This window comes from Plectropomus leopardus, chromosome 4 (genome assembly GCF_008729295.1).
Source record: "Plectropomus leopardus isolate mb chromosome 4, YSFRI_Pleo_2.0, whole genome shotgun sequence".
In the NCBI taxonomy this organism is placed as follows: Eukaryota; Metazoa; Chordata; class Actinopteri; order Perciformes; family Serranidae; genus Plectropomus; species Plectropomus leopardus.
Window position 1 is genome coordinate 6,777,706 of NC_056466.1, and position 17,873 is coordinate 6,795,578.

General features: G+C 40.6%; 1 protein-coding gene across 1 annotated transcript in view; it reads right to left on the reverse strand.

The window, feature by feature from the left end:
• Positions 1-17,873, reverse strand: part of dnah6 (dynein, axonemal, heavy chain 6) — a 66,912-nt gene that overhangs the window by 27,119 nt on the left and 21,920 nt on the right. Inside the window, 18 exon segments of the mRNA XM_042485368.1 lie at positions 458-610; positions 734-965; positions 2,188-2,342; positions 2,461-2,534; positions 2,661-2,807; positions 4,264-4,435; positions 5,674-5,805; positions 7,336-7,493; positions 8,389-8,536; positions 8,686-8,907; positions 11,018-11,161; positions 11,451-11,633; positions 13,767-13,889; positions 14,075-14,296; positions 14,378-14,590; positions 14,973-15,099; positions 15,994-16,101; positions 17,699-17,847. Of these exon segments, the coding sequence (XP_042341302.1) occupies positions 458-610; positions 734-965; positions 2,188-2,342; positions 2,461-2,534; positions 2,661-2,807; positions 4,264-4,435; positions 5,674-5,805; positions 7,336-7,493; positions 8,389-8,536; positions 8,686-8,907; positions 11,018-11,161; positions 11,451-11,633; positions 13,767-13,889; positions 14,075-14,296; positions 14,378-14,590; positions 14,973-15,099; positions 15,994-16,101; positions 17,699-17,847 (2,862 nt within the window).

Consider the following 17,873-nt stretch of genomic DNA (forward strand, 5'->3'; position numbering starts at 1 on the left):
ACACACACACACACACACACACACACACACACACACACACACACACACGTTCTGGAGGTTTGGTCTCAGCAGGCAGATAACATTAAAGGCTGATGTTTTCTCACAGCTCGCTCAGGGGCACTGACTTTAACTGACTGTTCCTGCACACTCTATAGCTACTTTGGCCCTTTGTAGAAAACCCTGTGTTTGTGTGTTGTGTCTGAAATGTTATGCAAATTCTTAGTTATTTTTCAGCTCCTGACAGATTTTCAGTCTGATGATCTCTTGATTTTATCAGGTGATCATAAACATTCAGTGGGTGTATCTGGCATTGCTGTAGACTGGTTTATTCATATCTCTAAAACAAGGCTCTTTGTGTTACTTTGCCAAGCACAGACAGTCAGATATATACTGTGCTGCATTTGTCCTGCCTGAATTATGGATGTATTCTACAGGAAGTGTTTGTGCCCATGGTTACCTCGTCCCTGTTCTCCTCACTGATCCCGGCCTCTTTGGCTTTAGGGCGGGTAGCAGCGAGAACTTGTTCCAGCTCATCTTTCTCAAAAAGGTTGGGCACCTCGCCAGAGTTCAGCATGTTGTTGATGTCCTCCAAAAACTCCTCTACAACAATCTACAAAAGGAGTACGAGTGGACGACTCTAAAGACACTTGGCTGCGCAAAAGGAAAAAAAAAACACTCTACGGGCATTCAAATGCTTTTTTTTTTTCATATCACCAGAGCCCATCCATCATACCTGAGTATCCGTAAAGAGGAACACCATATCGTCGCCCTCCACTCCAGCCATCTTGTAGAGCCTCCTCAGGTCTTCATGGAAGCTGACATAGTTGTAGCCTCGGCTCAGTTCAATCTCAAAGCAGCGGTACCCACACATGTGGGATGCCAAGCGAGTGAGTGACTGTTTGCCTGTTCCTCCAACACCAACGAGAAGGGCGTTGCCTCTCTCCTGGCGAATCATTCGGGAAATCCTAGAAGACAAGAAAAAACACTCAGCCCTCTCTTACATTTGGCGCGATGCGGCACACAGTGCAGTAAAACTATAAATGCTAGGTTCAAGCTGAAGCAGTTATCATTTTCACAGCCATCACTCACAATGTTCAGACAACAAATGTACCTTTGGCGTGTAGGTCTTAAAATGAGATGTCGTTAGGTGCATACTTGGTGCATTGCTATTTTGAGGCAGCAAAACGCAATTGCACCATTGACCGAAAAAGAGCATGGTTCAAAGTCAATATCATAGTATTTCCCTGCCACTGAAAGGGGGCATTATCCAGATATTAAGATGTGCCTCCATAGGCAGTTTTATAACGCACTAATGCTCTGCTTGTGACACACACAAGGACGCACAGATGGGTTGCGGTTAAGTAGAGTAATACATCATAAATGAGGAAAATATTAATTATACTTTCTAAACTGGCAACATAGCAGAGAGCAGAGAATAGCTGTTTTCAACTCTATTAAGAGAGACGCTGCGCACATTTACACATACGGAGCAGGGTCACTCCATTGATTATTTCAGAAACTGAAAGCTTAGTCTAGTTTCCTTTGTCAAATTAATAACTACAGTTTTGAGTTTTGCTGCTAATATGTCTCACAATATCTGCTACAGTGACATTACTGCTCTTGTTGCATTACTCTCGTCAGAAAAGCGCTTGCTCCTTAAATTTGCCAAATCTGCTATGTTTATAGCAGTGCGCCAGTTGGAGGTGCACCTGGCATTTGAAAGGGAATGGGAGATGACAATATGATTGGTTTAATTCATGTTACGCCCAAAACACACTTATGATTGATTAAAAGACAAAATACGACCCCTTTGCCCCTGTTCCCTACATTGTGCCGAGATTTTGCACCATTTAATAATCAAAAGCCAATAATCAATTTATAATCAAAGCTCATTTAAACATTACAGAATCATCTCATCAGCAGTGACATATGTGTCATTGTATGCAATACATCTGTGCCTACTTCACACACTGTAATTGCTCAACAGAGCAGTTTTTCAAGAGACAAACATTACGTGAGCATGTCAGTGTCTTTCTATATATTTCTGTCTCCCATGAAACTTCCTCTGTGGTGGAACTTTTAATCTCACAGTTTGTACCACCTACTGCTAAAATCCATCAACCACCAACCAGGAAGTCACCTTACAAAAAAAAAATCTTGCAATTCAGCGGTGCAAGTTATACACACCTGGAGACATGCTCGATGGCGTCCTGGAAGAAAATCAGCTTGGTCTCCTTGGAGAAGGTCATGTTGTAATCATCGAGATAGTCCTGGAGAACAGCCTGAATCTTATCCATGTCGGTCAGGTCCTCGTACAGACGATCTTCTTTCTCTGCACCCACCTGGGGGGTGGAAGAGCGATGGGAGTAAATACAGGTTGTCAGGTATTGCTGTGTAAATACAAAAATCAAATGTTTTCTGAACTTATCAAGCACTCTCAGTAAGAAGAGAAAATCTGACCTTAATGAAGTCCCCAAATATGATGGGCTGAGTCACAAAGTATGAAGGCTCCAAGTTGATACTGAAATATTTGCCTGGCAGAAAGAGAGAGGTCAGTAGGAGGATTCCTTAGCTGGAAAAGATGCAAAATAAGTGAAAAATGGATCGAGTGACACTTAATGGTGCTACTGATGTGACAGTTTTTGTGACTGTGTTCTTACTGGCCATCTCAGAGACGATGGTGTTGAAATACGTCTTGTCTTGGTTGTTAATGAGTCGGTCGTGGAAGACTCGTTGACACTCATGGCAGAAGAGACGGAAGATCTGGTTCTTGTCTCTCACTTGACTCGGTTCGCACTGTAGTATACCTGGACATCAACAGAGGGAGAGATGCATGAGAAAGGAGAACTGTTACGTTTTTTTCATCCGAAATCCATCTTTAATATATGAATGGGTAGATCACCTTTTCAAGATATTCTTCTTAAAATCAGATATATGAATGAGAGTAGATGTTTGTGGCAATTAAGACTTCACAAACCCAAGTTTTAGACTATTTAATTAATTTTAATGGCTTATATATACAAAATTGAGTTAAAGAGATTTTAAGATTTTAAGGACCTGGAGACATCCTGCTGTCATATGTGTGTGTGTGCAAAATCTTTGTTTCTGCGACCCACCTTGTGCAACTTCTTAACATGCAGTTTATAGAGAATGTCTAACATAGTATTTTACAAACCTAAAAGTTTTTGCACACTAAGTCCATATTTTTCGTACGATTTTTCAAATCCAGTGTGTAAATGTGATTAACACAACATGGGGTCTAATTCATTTTTAAATATGCAACAATGTTAGACAAAAAATATGGACTTAGGATGCAGAGGCTTTAACAGTTAATTTTTTAAAGTTATATGAAGGTAACGGCTGAGGAAGGAAAACAAAAGAGGAAAAGACATTGTGTAAAGACAGGCCATGTGATGAGAGTGGGTTTATTATCTCTCACCCACAATATGTACTGCTAAAGGGACCGTGTGTTTGAGTAATGCACTGTTGTTATATTGAACAAGTGATGTACAGAAAGCAGTTGTACTGAAGAAGTCACTTCAGCTCATCTCTACGCTGTAATGATGCCTGCCGGGTAAACGAAAAAAGAGAGAGAGAGAGAGAGAGAGAGAGAGAGAGAGAGAGAGAGAGAGGGGTGGAAAGAGTGATGGTGCAGACAATTTGGGAGCATGAAGCTGAGACAGAGCTTATAAATGTTAGTAATGTGGCTTGAAGAGATAAATCATAGCCCTCCCCCAAGCTGTGGAGGTACAAAGATTAAGACACTCTCTGTATCTGTCAGCCTCTTTTAGCAAAGCTAAAGTTTAATTTGCGCTGTTAAGGAAAAGAGAGGGTGTATGTTTCACCCAAAACCAACCCACTGTTCAAGTCAAATCCCAAATGGCCATTCAAATCTGGACACAAGGTATTAAAAATAAATGCCAACATCTTATCTGGCTGCATCCTTTTCACTAAATGCCAAATTCTGCTTCCTGTATTTCAGTTGTATGCATGTTAGCCCTTTTGTCTCTCTTATTTGTGTTTTCTCTTCTGAAACAAAATGACATACAAATCTTCAGACAGCTGGATAGCCAATGGGTGAACCAGAAAGCTGCAAAAGAGATGCTGATTTTGCTAACAAGTATCAACAACAGCCGAGCCCCTGAACTGGGCTCAGGGCTGTTAGTCAAATATGACAACTGCAACTGTTCTTTGCAGAGCCCTGTGTGGACAATGAGCTTGATCATGTCTGTGTGGTGCAAACAGTGCATGTGCACGTCTCACCTTGGACACACTTGGAGAGGTCTCGGAGATTGAAGACATAGTGGGACTTAGCCGGAGTGGGCAGCAGATCTACACTCAAGCGGTTGTAAATCTCAACGGCTGCATCCACAATCTGACCAGCACAGTCCTTCACCGCCTGGGAAAACTCGCTGAGGAAACCAGTCAGGATGGCCTGGAGGAAGGTTTGGAGGGAAGAGAGATTATTACAAGCATGAAAGATGGAATTAAATGTGCTTAATAGAGGGGAGTGGGGTGACATGGATAAATGAGAGAGTGAGAGAGAGAGTGAGAGAGCAGATACCATCAAAAGAAGTATATTACACATTCTGACCACATAATAATGTTCCCGAACTACTTAAGAACACAGTTATTTATGATGAGCTAAGCTTTTCCAACTTCAAGCTTAGTTTATAATTTTGAGATGGTGTTTAAAAGCATAATATGATAACAGATATGAGGTATTCAAATGTGTAATATTCAACATCTTCTTGAACCATATGCCTAGGGCCTTTCCCATTGTCACTTTTGGCCATGGTGAGTCAAACTGTGTTGCACAGATTTGCATTTTCCTTTGTTGATTTTAACATGCGCCAGCGATGGACCTTCTGTATAGTAGGTCCAAAGAACCTGACAGCCTCCAAGCGGGTAGTGGTGATGTCTTGCAAACTGCAGCCAACCCCCAACAACTGCCCCTTTCCCCCTGAAACAAGCGTGTTTGACGAGACTCAACTCACCTCTGTCTGTGCAGGAGACCAGAGAGGAAGGCGTTTTTGTTGTCAGGTTTAAGTGCTTTTGTAGCTTCTAATTGAATCTCTGTGGTTTCATGTTTAGTTTATCTCCCCTATCCCTGTTTGTACTTTAGATTTCTGCTTTTTATTCAACTATTTCATGTTCACTTTTAGCAGTACAAGAGTCTACTAAGACACTGCTGTTGAAAACTCAACATTTTCTTTTTTTGCAGCTTTACAATAAAAATGTTTACATAGCAAAATAACAGGAGGGTCTAATTTTGAAAAAAACTAGAGGAAATGAAACGTGTTTACCACCAAATAAGCACAATTTTGTTTGCAGCTTTTCTTCAATAAAAACAAGTCTACTAACACAGCAGGGAGATAAGTAAAAGCAGAAATAGCCACAGTGAGATGTTAGGTGTAGAGCTGCACCACTGCAAACAGTTCACCTCCAACAGGTAAATTTCCTTATCCTGCATTGTTGTGTGATGGAAAAACATTCATCATCGGTTAAAGACACACCTTAAAGCTGGTAGCCATGTTGTAATGTAGACACAAATCCCTGCCGCGCTTTGCTGATGGGCTAAGACAACCCAAACCGGCCCACCGCTGTGGACATGGAGTATCTGAGAGCCATCAGTCTTTGTGCATTGATGTGTATGTCTGTTTGTCTCCTCACCTTGAAGATCTGCTTCAGGCTGTGCTCCGACGGTGTGGGAAGACACAGCATGCTGAAGTGGCGGATGAATCGGGGGGTCACCGGGTTGCGTCCCCCTCCTGGAGGAGCACATGCTGCAGCGATGGTCATATCCTGGATGACATGAAGAAAGGAGGAGTTGAAAGGAAAGAAAGAGGAAAGAAATTAAAAGAGAAGAAAGGCAAGAAAATATCAACAACATTAGAAACTCCAAACATCAAATGTCTCTGGCTGGAGAACTGAAAATGAGAGGTGGATCCTGTGCAGTGCATTATCACATGAGACTGTGAATGTTTTGCTCATGTTCAACTTCAGCACCACAAATACGCACCCTCCAATACATAAAAATGTAAGACATCACATGCAGTAAAAAGCACAATCAGTCTTGTATGGTTATGTGCAAACTCAGGAAACTTTATATCAAGTCAGAATACAAATTTGGAACTAATATATTAACACAAACACACACAGGCAAACAAAATAAGTGGTTTTCTTATTTAAATGGACGAACTTAATTTGTTTGTCCATTGTTTGTTCATTCGTTTTAAAAGAAAACAAATGAAGCTGATGCTGACTGTGTAAAACAAAACAAACTGCTGTATATTTACACTTTTGAACTTAACAAAAAAAAACAATCAAACATTAAAAAAGGCACTGCAGCATTTTGGGGAAATGGTTGTTTGCCATCTCACCCACAGTTAAATAAGAACATCAATATCATTTACATCCCATTGTATGAAGTGCAGCAACAATTTAGCCTAGCTTAGCATAAAGAATAGAAAGAGGAGGAAACGGCTAACAAATTCTGACAAAAGTGCTCCTACAACAACTACAAAAATGTCTTGTTTGCAGAATGTATTTTTTGTGCTTAACATGTGTAAAAATAAAAAAAACAATGTTTGTGGCAAAGCCAGCACTTCTATAATACCCGGGAGCTAGTCTGACCATAAAACTGCTGACCCCAGTAACTGCAGCACCTCAGTAGTCTTAACCTCCTGGTTAAGTTGACAGCTAACTCTCTGTAAGGGCATGTATACATACTGCATTTTTGCACCCTCAAATCTACTTTTTTCAGTGTTGAAAAGCAAGAAACGAGCCAGAACAACACCATCGTAATGTGCAAGCATTCCAGAGCACCTATTTTTCAGGGCGCAACAGCTGCTGTTGAGATGAACAGAGTTTAACTTTAAGATCGCAGCAGTGTGCACTGCATGTCAACCATTACAGCCGACAGATATCTTTCCCTGTGTACATATCAGTCTGTGGTAAATGTGGAGGAGTAGTGGATCATTTTAAATACACAAAACAATGCCTGGAAGAACTCAAGATTACAAGTTATTACACTATGATACGATGGTGGTTACTGTTGATTAGCAAACTCAGACACAACCTGCCTCTGCACTAAGACAGCAAACAAGCTTAGTTTCCACAATGTGCAAATGTTTCAAATGCTTAAACAGGTTTAACTGAACACAAGGATATTTCTACTTCTCTGTTTGTAGAATCAGCAAAGGGACAACACCATGTTATGGGACACTAATGGCTATCTGCTGTAGCCAAAGTCAGATGTACGCACAGTTATGCACAATCATTAATGTTGATGTGTGTTACAATGCGGCTCATCTTATTTGTATATGTTTATACCTGGATCTCCTTCCAGAAGAACTTGTCTCTGTCATAGAGGCCTGAAAAGTCCTGAAACTGACGCAGGAGCTCTATAGGAGGCTGAGAGCCATAACTGTCCAGTTTTGGCATATTCAGGTCATCCACGAACACCACTAACTTCTTGCTACCAGGAGCACCTACAGGGAGGGGAAGTGAGAAGAACATGGACAGAAGGAGATAAAGGTTAACAGATGTACAGATTGAGAGGTGGACAGAGGGCAAGGATGTCTGATACTGTATGTAGATGGAGTGTAAATCCTGAACTGTGAAGGACTGTATGAGCAGGTAGAAGATTAAAGAGTCCCTCCAGGATTGAGGCTTGATGTTTATAGGCATCTTTTTTCAATGTAAATCAGGGGAGAAGAGAAAATTTCAAAAATAGTTGTGATGCTGTCTCAGATTCAGAGCTCATTATAATGAGCATTCAGTGTTTCCCACAGAAATGCACTCTATTTGTCACCGTAGATTGTAGATGTAGCACTGGGACCACTGATGATCAGCTGCTGCTGCTGTTCTGAAGCAGAGCAGAGGAACTGTTTTCATGAGCTGCTCTCCTCATGTTCTCTCTGCCCTGCGCAAGCTAACACAACATCTGACACCGTTCTGTTTAACAGTCCCAACAAACTCACACTGAAAACAAAACAGCTCAACGGTCATTAAACCCGTGCTAACAGTGATTCCTGTTACTGTGGGTGTGCGACTCTGTCACAGGCTCAGCAACCGTTTAATCATTAACAGAGAAAGAAGGGCAAGGAGGGGATAAGTGAATCAATATGCTGCATGCAGATCTATGATGAGAAATGAGATATTACCCCAAAAGTCAAATTTGCAGCAAAGTTGCAGTGACTGGACATAATTGTAAGGTCACATAGAATTAACGGGGTTTGGCTGAATTTGTGTTAATTGGTGCAAATGCGACATTATGGAGGGACTGATAAAAGGACAATAACAGTAATTTTGAATGTTTAGGCAGAGATTTTCTACATTGCAGTATGTGAGTGGTTATGTGGTGATTGTAACACAAGCTAGTACCCAGAATGTTTTTCCTCTTTTTCTCCAGTTTGGACTCAATGATCTCCTGTGTGCGGGCGGAGGAGGTCTGAGCTGAGAAGTTGATGTAGACTGGGAGGTAACCTGCCTTTTCCTGGATACTGTTAAGAAGACCCCGAGCCACCACTGACTGTTTTAAAAATAAAAGACATATGTAAGTGGGCAAATAATTATCAGCATCAGCTTGTTAAATTATTTCTATGAGGTCAGTGTGCTACGATTTAAAGTACAGTATGTCAAAGTGTTACTGCTGTGTCTACTGTATCCATGTATCTTTACCTTCCCAACTCCAGTGCTGCCTGTGAAAAGGACAGAACGTCGCACAGATAGCAGTTTCTCCATCAGGTAGCCGTAGCGAACAGTGTCTGTGGTGGGGACCAGCATCTCAAAAAATGGCTGCTCCCTGTTGTATTTAAACGAAGGGATTATCTTCTCCCATGGCTCCAGACGTTTGTGATTAAAGTTCATGTATACGCTCCACAGGGTGCCATACTTTGGGAGCTACACATCACACAAAAAATAGGCAAATACAGTGTAATTCATTTTTCAAAAATGTATACAGATGCCTATATTAGACTGTATATCATCACTAAGGTCCCTACAGCATTGGCAAGCCAAATTTAAGACTTTTCCAGAGTTAGTAAGGCCAATTTTCCAGTAACTAATTGAATTACCATGAATTACTTAGAGTTAGGGACAATATTGCTAAGATTTGTACTTCAATGAATAAAATAAAATATATATTTTTTGTTCAAATTAAATTGTTAGACGATCTACCTCAAATGCTGAAAAAATTAATACTGTCTAGGGTGAAACAGATGGAAAATAACAAAATTATGTTATCTATAAGTATCCATTCATTGATTTTTTTTTTGTTTTATTTGACTGGATGTTGTAAATGTTTATGGGTGTCATTGGTTCCTCTATCATATATGCTTGATGTTAAATTCGGTAGATTATTTGAAAAAATATACATACTAACAATTATTTTAAGATTTTATGATGCACATCAAAAAAAGAAAAAAAGAAAATCATAAAATCCTAACTCACGTCTTTGCATTTTAAAGACTTCTGACAGATTAATTTAAAACATTTTTATACCAATGAAGGCCTTATTTATAGATTAATAAATTTAATGCATTTTAAGACTTATTAAGGATCCACGGGAACCCTGATTACCTATAAAACCTCCTTAGAAGTAAAGCATTAAATAAACTTTTTAATTTTACTCTGTTGTTTATCCCGTTATGTGGCACTTCAGAAATTTCCCTGGTGTCTGCTACATTTGTTTCCTTCAATCCTGCTGTTACTGATGTGTGTGTATGTGTGTGCAGTTTATTTTCCCTCAAGCTTCACAGCTGGAAGTCGGCTGCGCTGGCGTCATCTCAGGGTAAACAGACAAAAACGCAGACACAAACAGTTCTCTGATATAAATAATATTAAAAGTACCGAACGCACACATCACCACAAAAACAAAATCAACATCAGCTCCTTCTGCGCACATGGATGAGCAGATGTGGAACGTGTGGGATGTTCCAGACGATACTCTGCAGTCTTAACAGACATTTCCCTTCCATGCTCACTCAGGTAAGTAAGTCATGTTCCTGCCCTACTGTGCTCTGCCTCCATCAGTGACGCATTCCCTCAATCATCCACCACATCTGCCAGCCAAGACAAACCTCTCAAACAATTAAATTTCCATTTCCTGTTAGGCTGAAGGACTTGTATTGTCAGCCCATGCTTTCCTTCATCTGTTTCTCTGCGCTTTCTTTCCAAACGAAAACAATCCCCTCTACTCGATAATGATCAATTCATATTTCTTCAAAGTTGGCAAGGTAGAATAATTATATGCAACTGCCTTTTATAACCTTGGCACAAAGCTCATCATTTTATCAGATTTACCTTTCCTATACGTTCCCCGTGACCCTCTGTAGGTATTACTAAAATGTACAAAATGGATGCTCTTTCTTTATGTATTCATTTCACATGAGTGACTGATATCATGGAAAGTAATCCTTTTTCAGACTAGCTATGCTCCAGCTAGATATATCCAGTGCCAAGAGTACTTTGATGTGATATAATGTGAGAAAACCTTCAGGCCTTTTCACATATTTCATGCTAATACCAGCAACACTTCGGTAAATGGATTTGACTCTGTAATACAGATCGGCGATAAAAAAAAGAGGAAAAAAAAAAGAATACCGCTTTGTAGTTATATACCCCCACCTACAACTCAGGTTGCAGTTTACATCCATGTCTATCCAGACTCATATGTAGAGAAAACTTTGAGGGGATTTAATACAAGGTATAAAATGTATTTTTTGGGGAATCTGATGTTCCACACACATCTTTATCGGCATAAAATCTTTAAAATCAACACAGTTTGAAGGATTAGTGTCAATTATGGCCAAGAAATGTGCTTTTGCAGAACATTATGATGCCACAGTGAAGTTGACCTTTGACTTTGGATATAAAATATCTAAACTTCATTACTTTATCCTATTAGACATTTGTGTGAAATATTGTCATAATTTATGTATGAAATTTTTGGGTCCCTGGACCTGAAGACATCCTGATTTCTGTATGTATCTGCAGGTGTGTGTGTGGGTACCTTGGCATTGCTGTCGTCTTCAAACTGCTCCCTGACGAAGGTATCAAAAGCATCCCAGTGAGAACTCGTCAGGTTTCCGCCTACTGCCCACAGGTAGCAAAATATGAAGGTCTGACATAATATACTGTTGAGATGCTTGGAATCCTAACACAAACAAACACAGAGACAAACATAAAAAAGGCTTGTTTAGAAAGTAATGGCGTGGTTGAACTTAGATATACACATAACCAACCTTTACTGTGCCATGTGTGGTTTTACCAGAGGTGCTGCCTTTGACATTTGACCACGACAACACTGAATCTTTTGATTTACAGTACTGAATTATTGTGCAAAAATATACTTGTTTGCTCTAACAGACTAACAGACTGGCTACTGTGAGACACCACAGACCAAAATAAACTACAGTGGCAGTTAAATCTTGTGTTTAATGTACCATTTTAAGGTCTGGCCCTCCATGGCCCAGCAGCAGTGCCTCGAGCAGGGAACACAGAGTGGTGACTTTACTGATGTCCACCTGTCGGATCGCCTGGGTACAATGCTTCAACACGTACTGGAGACCCTTCTCCACGTACTGCTCAAACAGCTCCAACAGGTATGTCCGCACAGCGTCTGGGAGCTAGAGACACAACATCGAGTAAATTCACAGAGAGGCTGAGAAGGGGAACGGTTATGCAGTCATGTTACAAGATGTCTATATTACATAATCACTAAGGCAATGTAGCTAGTTCGACATATCTAGAGTTGTGTAGTTCAGCATTTGGGGGAAACATTTATTCACTTTCTTTCCAAGAGTTCGATGACAAGATCGACACCACTTTCAGACATGAGAGTGGTATCAAATCTTCTCACTGAACTCTGAGTAAGAAAAGGGATAAGCTTATTTTCCAAAATATTGAACTATTCCTCGAAAAGGTACTGTATACAAGCTAATAATCTGAAGGAGATTGTTCGACGGATAAGACGAAAAATTTGTATGTAAGTATGGTCAATGCTTCCCCTGTCCCCAAGAGACACAGAGAGACAGACTCCCTCAGTTAAAAATGCTAAGTTGAAATCAATACAAAACAAATTAAAACTTGAATAAACTCTAACAACTCCACAAATTTGCTGAAACTGTAATCAAAGTTATCCAAGACAAAGCACTGCAAAAATCAAACTATGGAAAGAAAGTCTCATCCACCTCAGAAAAATTCTGCTTGAATTCCTTGAGTCCTTGAGTGAGGATGAAATAGATAAATGTGGAGAGAAAACGGAAAGTGCACAAACAAAACAAAGGCAACAAACACATGGCATATTTTCACGGTCAACATATGGACTAGCCTGAGTCAATTAGACATTAAGACAGAGAGAGATATGTTATGAGAAAGAGTTAAAAGTTGAGATGAGGGTGAGATGACCCACTCTCACTGTGGTATTAAGGCGCCCTAAAAGGCTCAGGGCTAACGTTGCAAGCTGTAAACTTTAATGTGATGTGCTGTCATCAGTATTTATGCTGATGCTTAAGTTCTTCTGCTTGTAAAGCTTGAAAAGGCACATTACCATTCATGTACCAGTGCATCAACAGTGAGGAACACACAGTCACACACGAGGAGGACGGAGATAGACATGTGTGTCAAGAGCTGCAGGAATGCAAATGAGACTTACTCGGGCTCAGCAGGTATGGAGGGCTGCTGTCGGAGAAAGTCACAGCGAGCGAACACGCTGTCTGCTGACTTTGGACTTGGCCAGCAGTCTCCGCAATAAGCTGATTGGCTGTTAAAAACAGGTGACGTGCCTTACATTCTCAAACCAGCCGCTGGCGACTTGCCTAGCTGAGTTGCAGGTAACAACATTAGCCAGTTTGAGTTGAACTGAGATGGGCCAGATCACATCGCTGTAACCTTTCACTGCATCTTCCTAAAACAGTTTTGTTTTGGAATCTTTGGTCTAAACTGGGCTTAAAAATGCTTTAAGCCCGGTATACATTGTGCGATTTTGGGCTGTCTCAGATGAAAGATAACCATAGTGACAGAAACATGGTATCTTTGGTTGTGGCTCTAAAACAGTGGTCCTAAATTACAGAGTGAGAGAAGTTCAAGGGTGGCCGTTGTCTCGGTCTTGTGATCAAAGACAGCCAGGGATAAAATTCTGACAGAAAATTTGGGATCACTGACTGCTGTTAGGACCTACGTCTACTAACCAATCAATAGGAATGCAGCACTAAATGATGCACTGATCAGTGCGACACTGCTAGAGTGCTAGTAGACGCTAATGAATACTTAAAGCTCTCACTGCAAAACTGGCATGCCAAGTTGGCCTCTTTTCCCCAGCCATAATCACGTCCACATTCTCCTCCTGTGCCTCTTCTTCAGACATTTTTGACACACATTAATGCCGATACAGCGAGAGCTCCATTTGTTTACATTTTGCTCTCACCGCAACATTGGTGGAGATGGATGATGCAGGCCGACAGCGTTTTGTTCTTGATTACTAACATCGATGGACTTAGGTCGTAGTCTGCGATTCAGGACTTGATGTCATCGTATAGTCTGCATACATCAAACTTGATGTCGTACGCTAGTTTATTAAGATCTATGTCACAGAGTGTAGCTGCACTAAACTTAAAGGACTGCTAAAATCTCAGTCTGCAGGAGGCTGTAGAAGTGGTTATGAGCCAACCTTCAAGCACGAACCCTCTATTACAATGACCGTGTTTTCAGACATTTTCAAAGGCATTTCACGTGAATGATAGGGATACATCATGTACAACCTTGTCTCCTACACCACTGATCCATGTCTGGACATAGGGCATCCACTTGAGCTCATCTGGGTCAATATATACCATCCCACAGCGACTGACTGTGGCTGGAGATGCTACAGCCAGGTCCTGGACCTAAAAAAGGTTGAAGAGGGAGATTAAAAAAATCTGATCGAAGATCATGTGTAGAATCAAGTACACTAAAACAAAGAGCATCAAACTCAAGCTTTAGCTGTTTACCCCTGGACCAATATTTAACACTGAAATCATAAGTCTGAAACCTGCTTATTGACCAGACAAAACATTTAACTTTGTCTAACCTCAAACACCATGTGTATGGATGGAGTGAGTTTGATTCGCTCGCTGTTTGCCAGACAGAGCATCTTGTTGTCATCCAGCACCGTGTTCATGTTCTCAATCCACAGAGCATCAACTGGCCCATCACAGATCACCCACTTGTGGTCCTCAGTGGTGTCATTGACTGCATCACGGACGCTCAGCGCCATCAGTCCGTCACGCCATTCAAGTGTTAATGTGTTAACCTGAGGGGTGGAGGAAAGTAATGAATGAATACTGAGAGAGAAGTAAAGAAGCTGTTGTGTCATTCATCTTATCTGCACTACCTCTCCATAGAGCTCTCCCATTGTGACAGATTTTGGGTTGAGAACATAGGTCTTGACACGTCGATAGAAGGGGTTGTTGGCCGTGTGCCCTGCACGATGAAGGGTCTCCAGCGTGTCTGCCAGGATGCTGTAGACAGTGGTCTTACCTCCACCAGTAGGCCCAACCAGCATGACACCATGACGCACTATCATGGTCTCATAGAGCTGGATCACCTGGTTGTACAAAAAGAACAGGAAAAGAGAGGGATGAGAATGGGCCTGTTTTAAACAAAACAAACTAAATGTATACAATGCATACAATGCAAACAGAGCATACAGAGCTGGCCCTTTCAGTTCACAACTGCAGCATCCCTCCTCCGACAAAGTATTTATTTCTAAAAGAACAAAATGACAGGAGGGGCAGTGGGCAAGTAATGAATTTGGTGTATGCCCGAACACATCAAGCCTAACTACCTCATGGTTTTGTCTATTCAAGGGATTTGCTGATCGTAAAAAACTTAACAACATAACAACAGCCTCATCTTTCAAATCTATCTATCTATTACATGCAAAGTGGTTTACAGGAGTAAAATATTTATAAGCATATCTGATGTACCTTCTTGGTCATGCTGGCCAGTGGCTGTAGGTTTCGCTTAACCAGAGAGTCCAGGATGGTGGAGTGTAGCACACCATAGTCATGCTCGGGAATACACACACCGGGGAAGAGGTCAGATAGGATACCACTGGGCAGAGGGTAGCATTGTTCATACACACATACAGCACACGCACACGCACACACACACACAATAGGAAATAGTTGTTTTCATGTGTAATAACATCTCATTTTAACATATCTTACTTGTGTAGGTGGTCTGATTTAATATACTAACATCAAGGATGGGGAGTAATGGAATACAAGTAACAGTGTTAGATATTTAATATACAAGTACGAGTAACTGTAGTCTGTCAGAGTTAGTTTAAACGTATGGTGTTATGAATGGAGTTACTGTCTTTAACAACAGATTACCTGAAAGGACTAACATTTTGTCCTAACTGAATGCAATGCAAGCGAGCGTCTGTTTGACTGTGGCGTTTTCTGTTTGACTGGCTGCGAGTAATGCAGCACTGCACAGCGCAACACATACTATTGCTCTGAGCTGAACTTTTATTGTACAACTTGTTTCTATTTATTCCTGTCGCCTGGTTTTAAAGAGCTGCAATGGAAGAAGAACAGCTGATTTGTGAGGCTGAAATGGGGAATTATCTACACAACATCTCATTTAACGAGGAAAACCTTAATAAAGCGGCAGCTGGCAGGAGAGAGCTCACAGGAGAGCAAAACATTTCTGGTAAATGACCATTGCTAAGAATAACCTGCTTGCTGTTGGAGATACTAAATGTCATTTCCAGTATATATTACATTATGAAATATGCTTTTTTTTTGTTTAAAAAGTACAAATGTAGAGAGATAGTACTTTTACAATACATTACATAGTGTGAGTAATCTAATGAAATATGTTAAAAATTACATTTAAGGGCATGTATTCAGTCATCTGTAGTGGAATACCTTTCAGTATGTGTGCATTAAGAGCACCGGGATTAAGATGTGCTTCCCTACAGAAATGTGATAGGCTTACCCAAACAGCACAGCATCATCAGTGAGGAACTTCGGCAGGTTGGAGTCCCTCAGGGCTCTGATAAGAACCACATCCTCACTGAGGTGGGGATTTTCTCTCTTTAGAGACCTGAGAAAAACACACACCATTACATCAAATCACATGTTTTTTGTATAAACCTGGATACTGTGTACATCAAGCATTTTCTTCAAAGAGGGGCATTTGTGAAATGCCGTTGACAATCTACAAATCTGCAATATAACAAGCTACATTCTTTGGTGGTAGTCCTTCACATGTGGCAGCCAAGCGGTCTGCTTTTTTCCCCCCTGGATGTCACAAGTCTGTTAATTCATTTGTTACTTTATCATGGTCATATTCTAGAATAAGCCTCAGTTTTCATTTTACATGTTGTTCACCACCATCTTTTAGATTAACTATTTAGTACAATAAAAAATGCTGTAACATAACAGAAAATCTGTTGAAAAACAGAATCCAATGACACTTTTCAACTGACAAAATTGCTGCAATAGTGACAAGAAAGACATCTCCAAAGAAGTTGGTGCATTCATTGAAATAAAATGTATATTAATGGGAGAACTATTGTTAAAATGGGCAACTTCATTCGTGGAAAATAGACTCATTATAAAAATAGATGTAATAAGGATAATAAGCAGCCAAAGTGAGTTGATAATTCAATTTTGCACAACCTGATATTCATAACAAGTCCGCTCCACTCGATTGTAGAAAAACAAAGTAGAGACATTAGAGTAGGAGATAATGAATGTGTGCTTAGCGTGGAACAAGCCGACTCACAGGAGTAATACGTAGGCAAAGACAGACAATGAATCACAAACCAATTACTGTTCCCTGAGCTTCAGCTAATAACCAACCGGCGAAAGCATGACTCTCACTATTTACGGCCGAGATCATTCGTTCAAATCTAGTTGGAATGGGGTTCTTTGGCCATCAACCAGTGTGCAGCTTATTCAGATGCTTCTAAGTTCTAGGACAGAAAATCTCCAAGGGAACTGGAGCACACCGAGTGATTCGCAGCCCTTAATTGTGCAAACATTTTGATCCTACTCTGTCTTTATCAGAGCTTAATTTTTTTTTAAATTCAGATTAATGGCTGCAAATCAATCTGTGTATTCAAGCTTCCCTTGAAGATCTATTCATGTGCCCATGCAGAACAGGAGCAACCATTTTACGGTCTCCAAATCTTTCCTTTGTCTATCTAATCTTCTTCTCTTCAAGTTGGTGATCGCCTGGTGATTCTCCCGTGGGACTTTTTTTAAAAATTAATTTAGTTTTTTTTTTTTTTAATTTAAATAAGTTCTGTTTCTATTTTTTATATTTACCCTGGCACCTTATTTACTTTAAAAGTACAAAAATTTCTCAGCATTAATCAGTTTATTTCCATTGTGAATTAGGAAATGTTCTGTGGGCCATCATCTGGCACATTATCTGGCCCACAGGCCGCAAGTTGAGTATCACTGCACTTAAATATAACAACCATGTGCTGTTAATCAACATGACAGTTTAACCATAATAATCTCACTGCACATTATGAACATTGATGCTAAATACGCTTGAGTGCATGTGTTTCTGGGTGACTGTCAAAGTCAGGATGGTCCTTCTGGGACATGCCTGAAAAGGTGAATGATTGTTTGTCTCTAGAACTGAATGCACACGTGTCTCAGTGTATGCGTGAGTGTGGTGCTCTGACCCCGCCATAACCAGGACGGACTTGACGGCTCTCATGCCAAAGTCGTAATGGTCCTGCTGGGACAGCTGCTCAGAGCACAGCTTGTACATCTGTGTCATTTTCCTCGCTAGGGTCTTACTGGACTCGAATCCCTCAGAGTACAGAATTACCTGAAAGGAAGGGAGAGACACAAAGG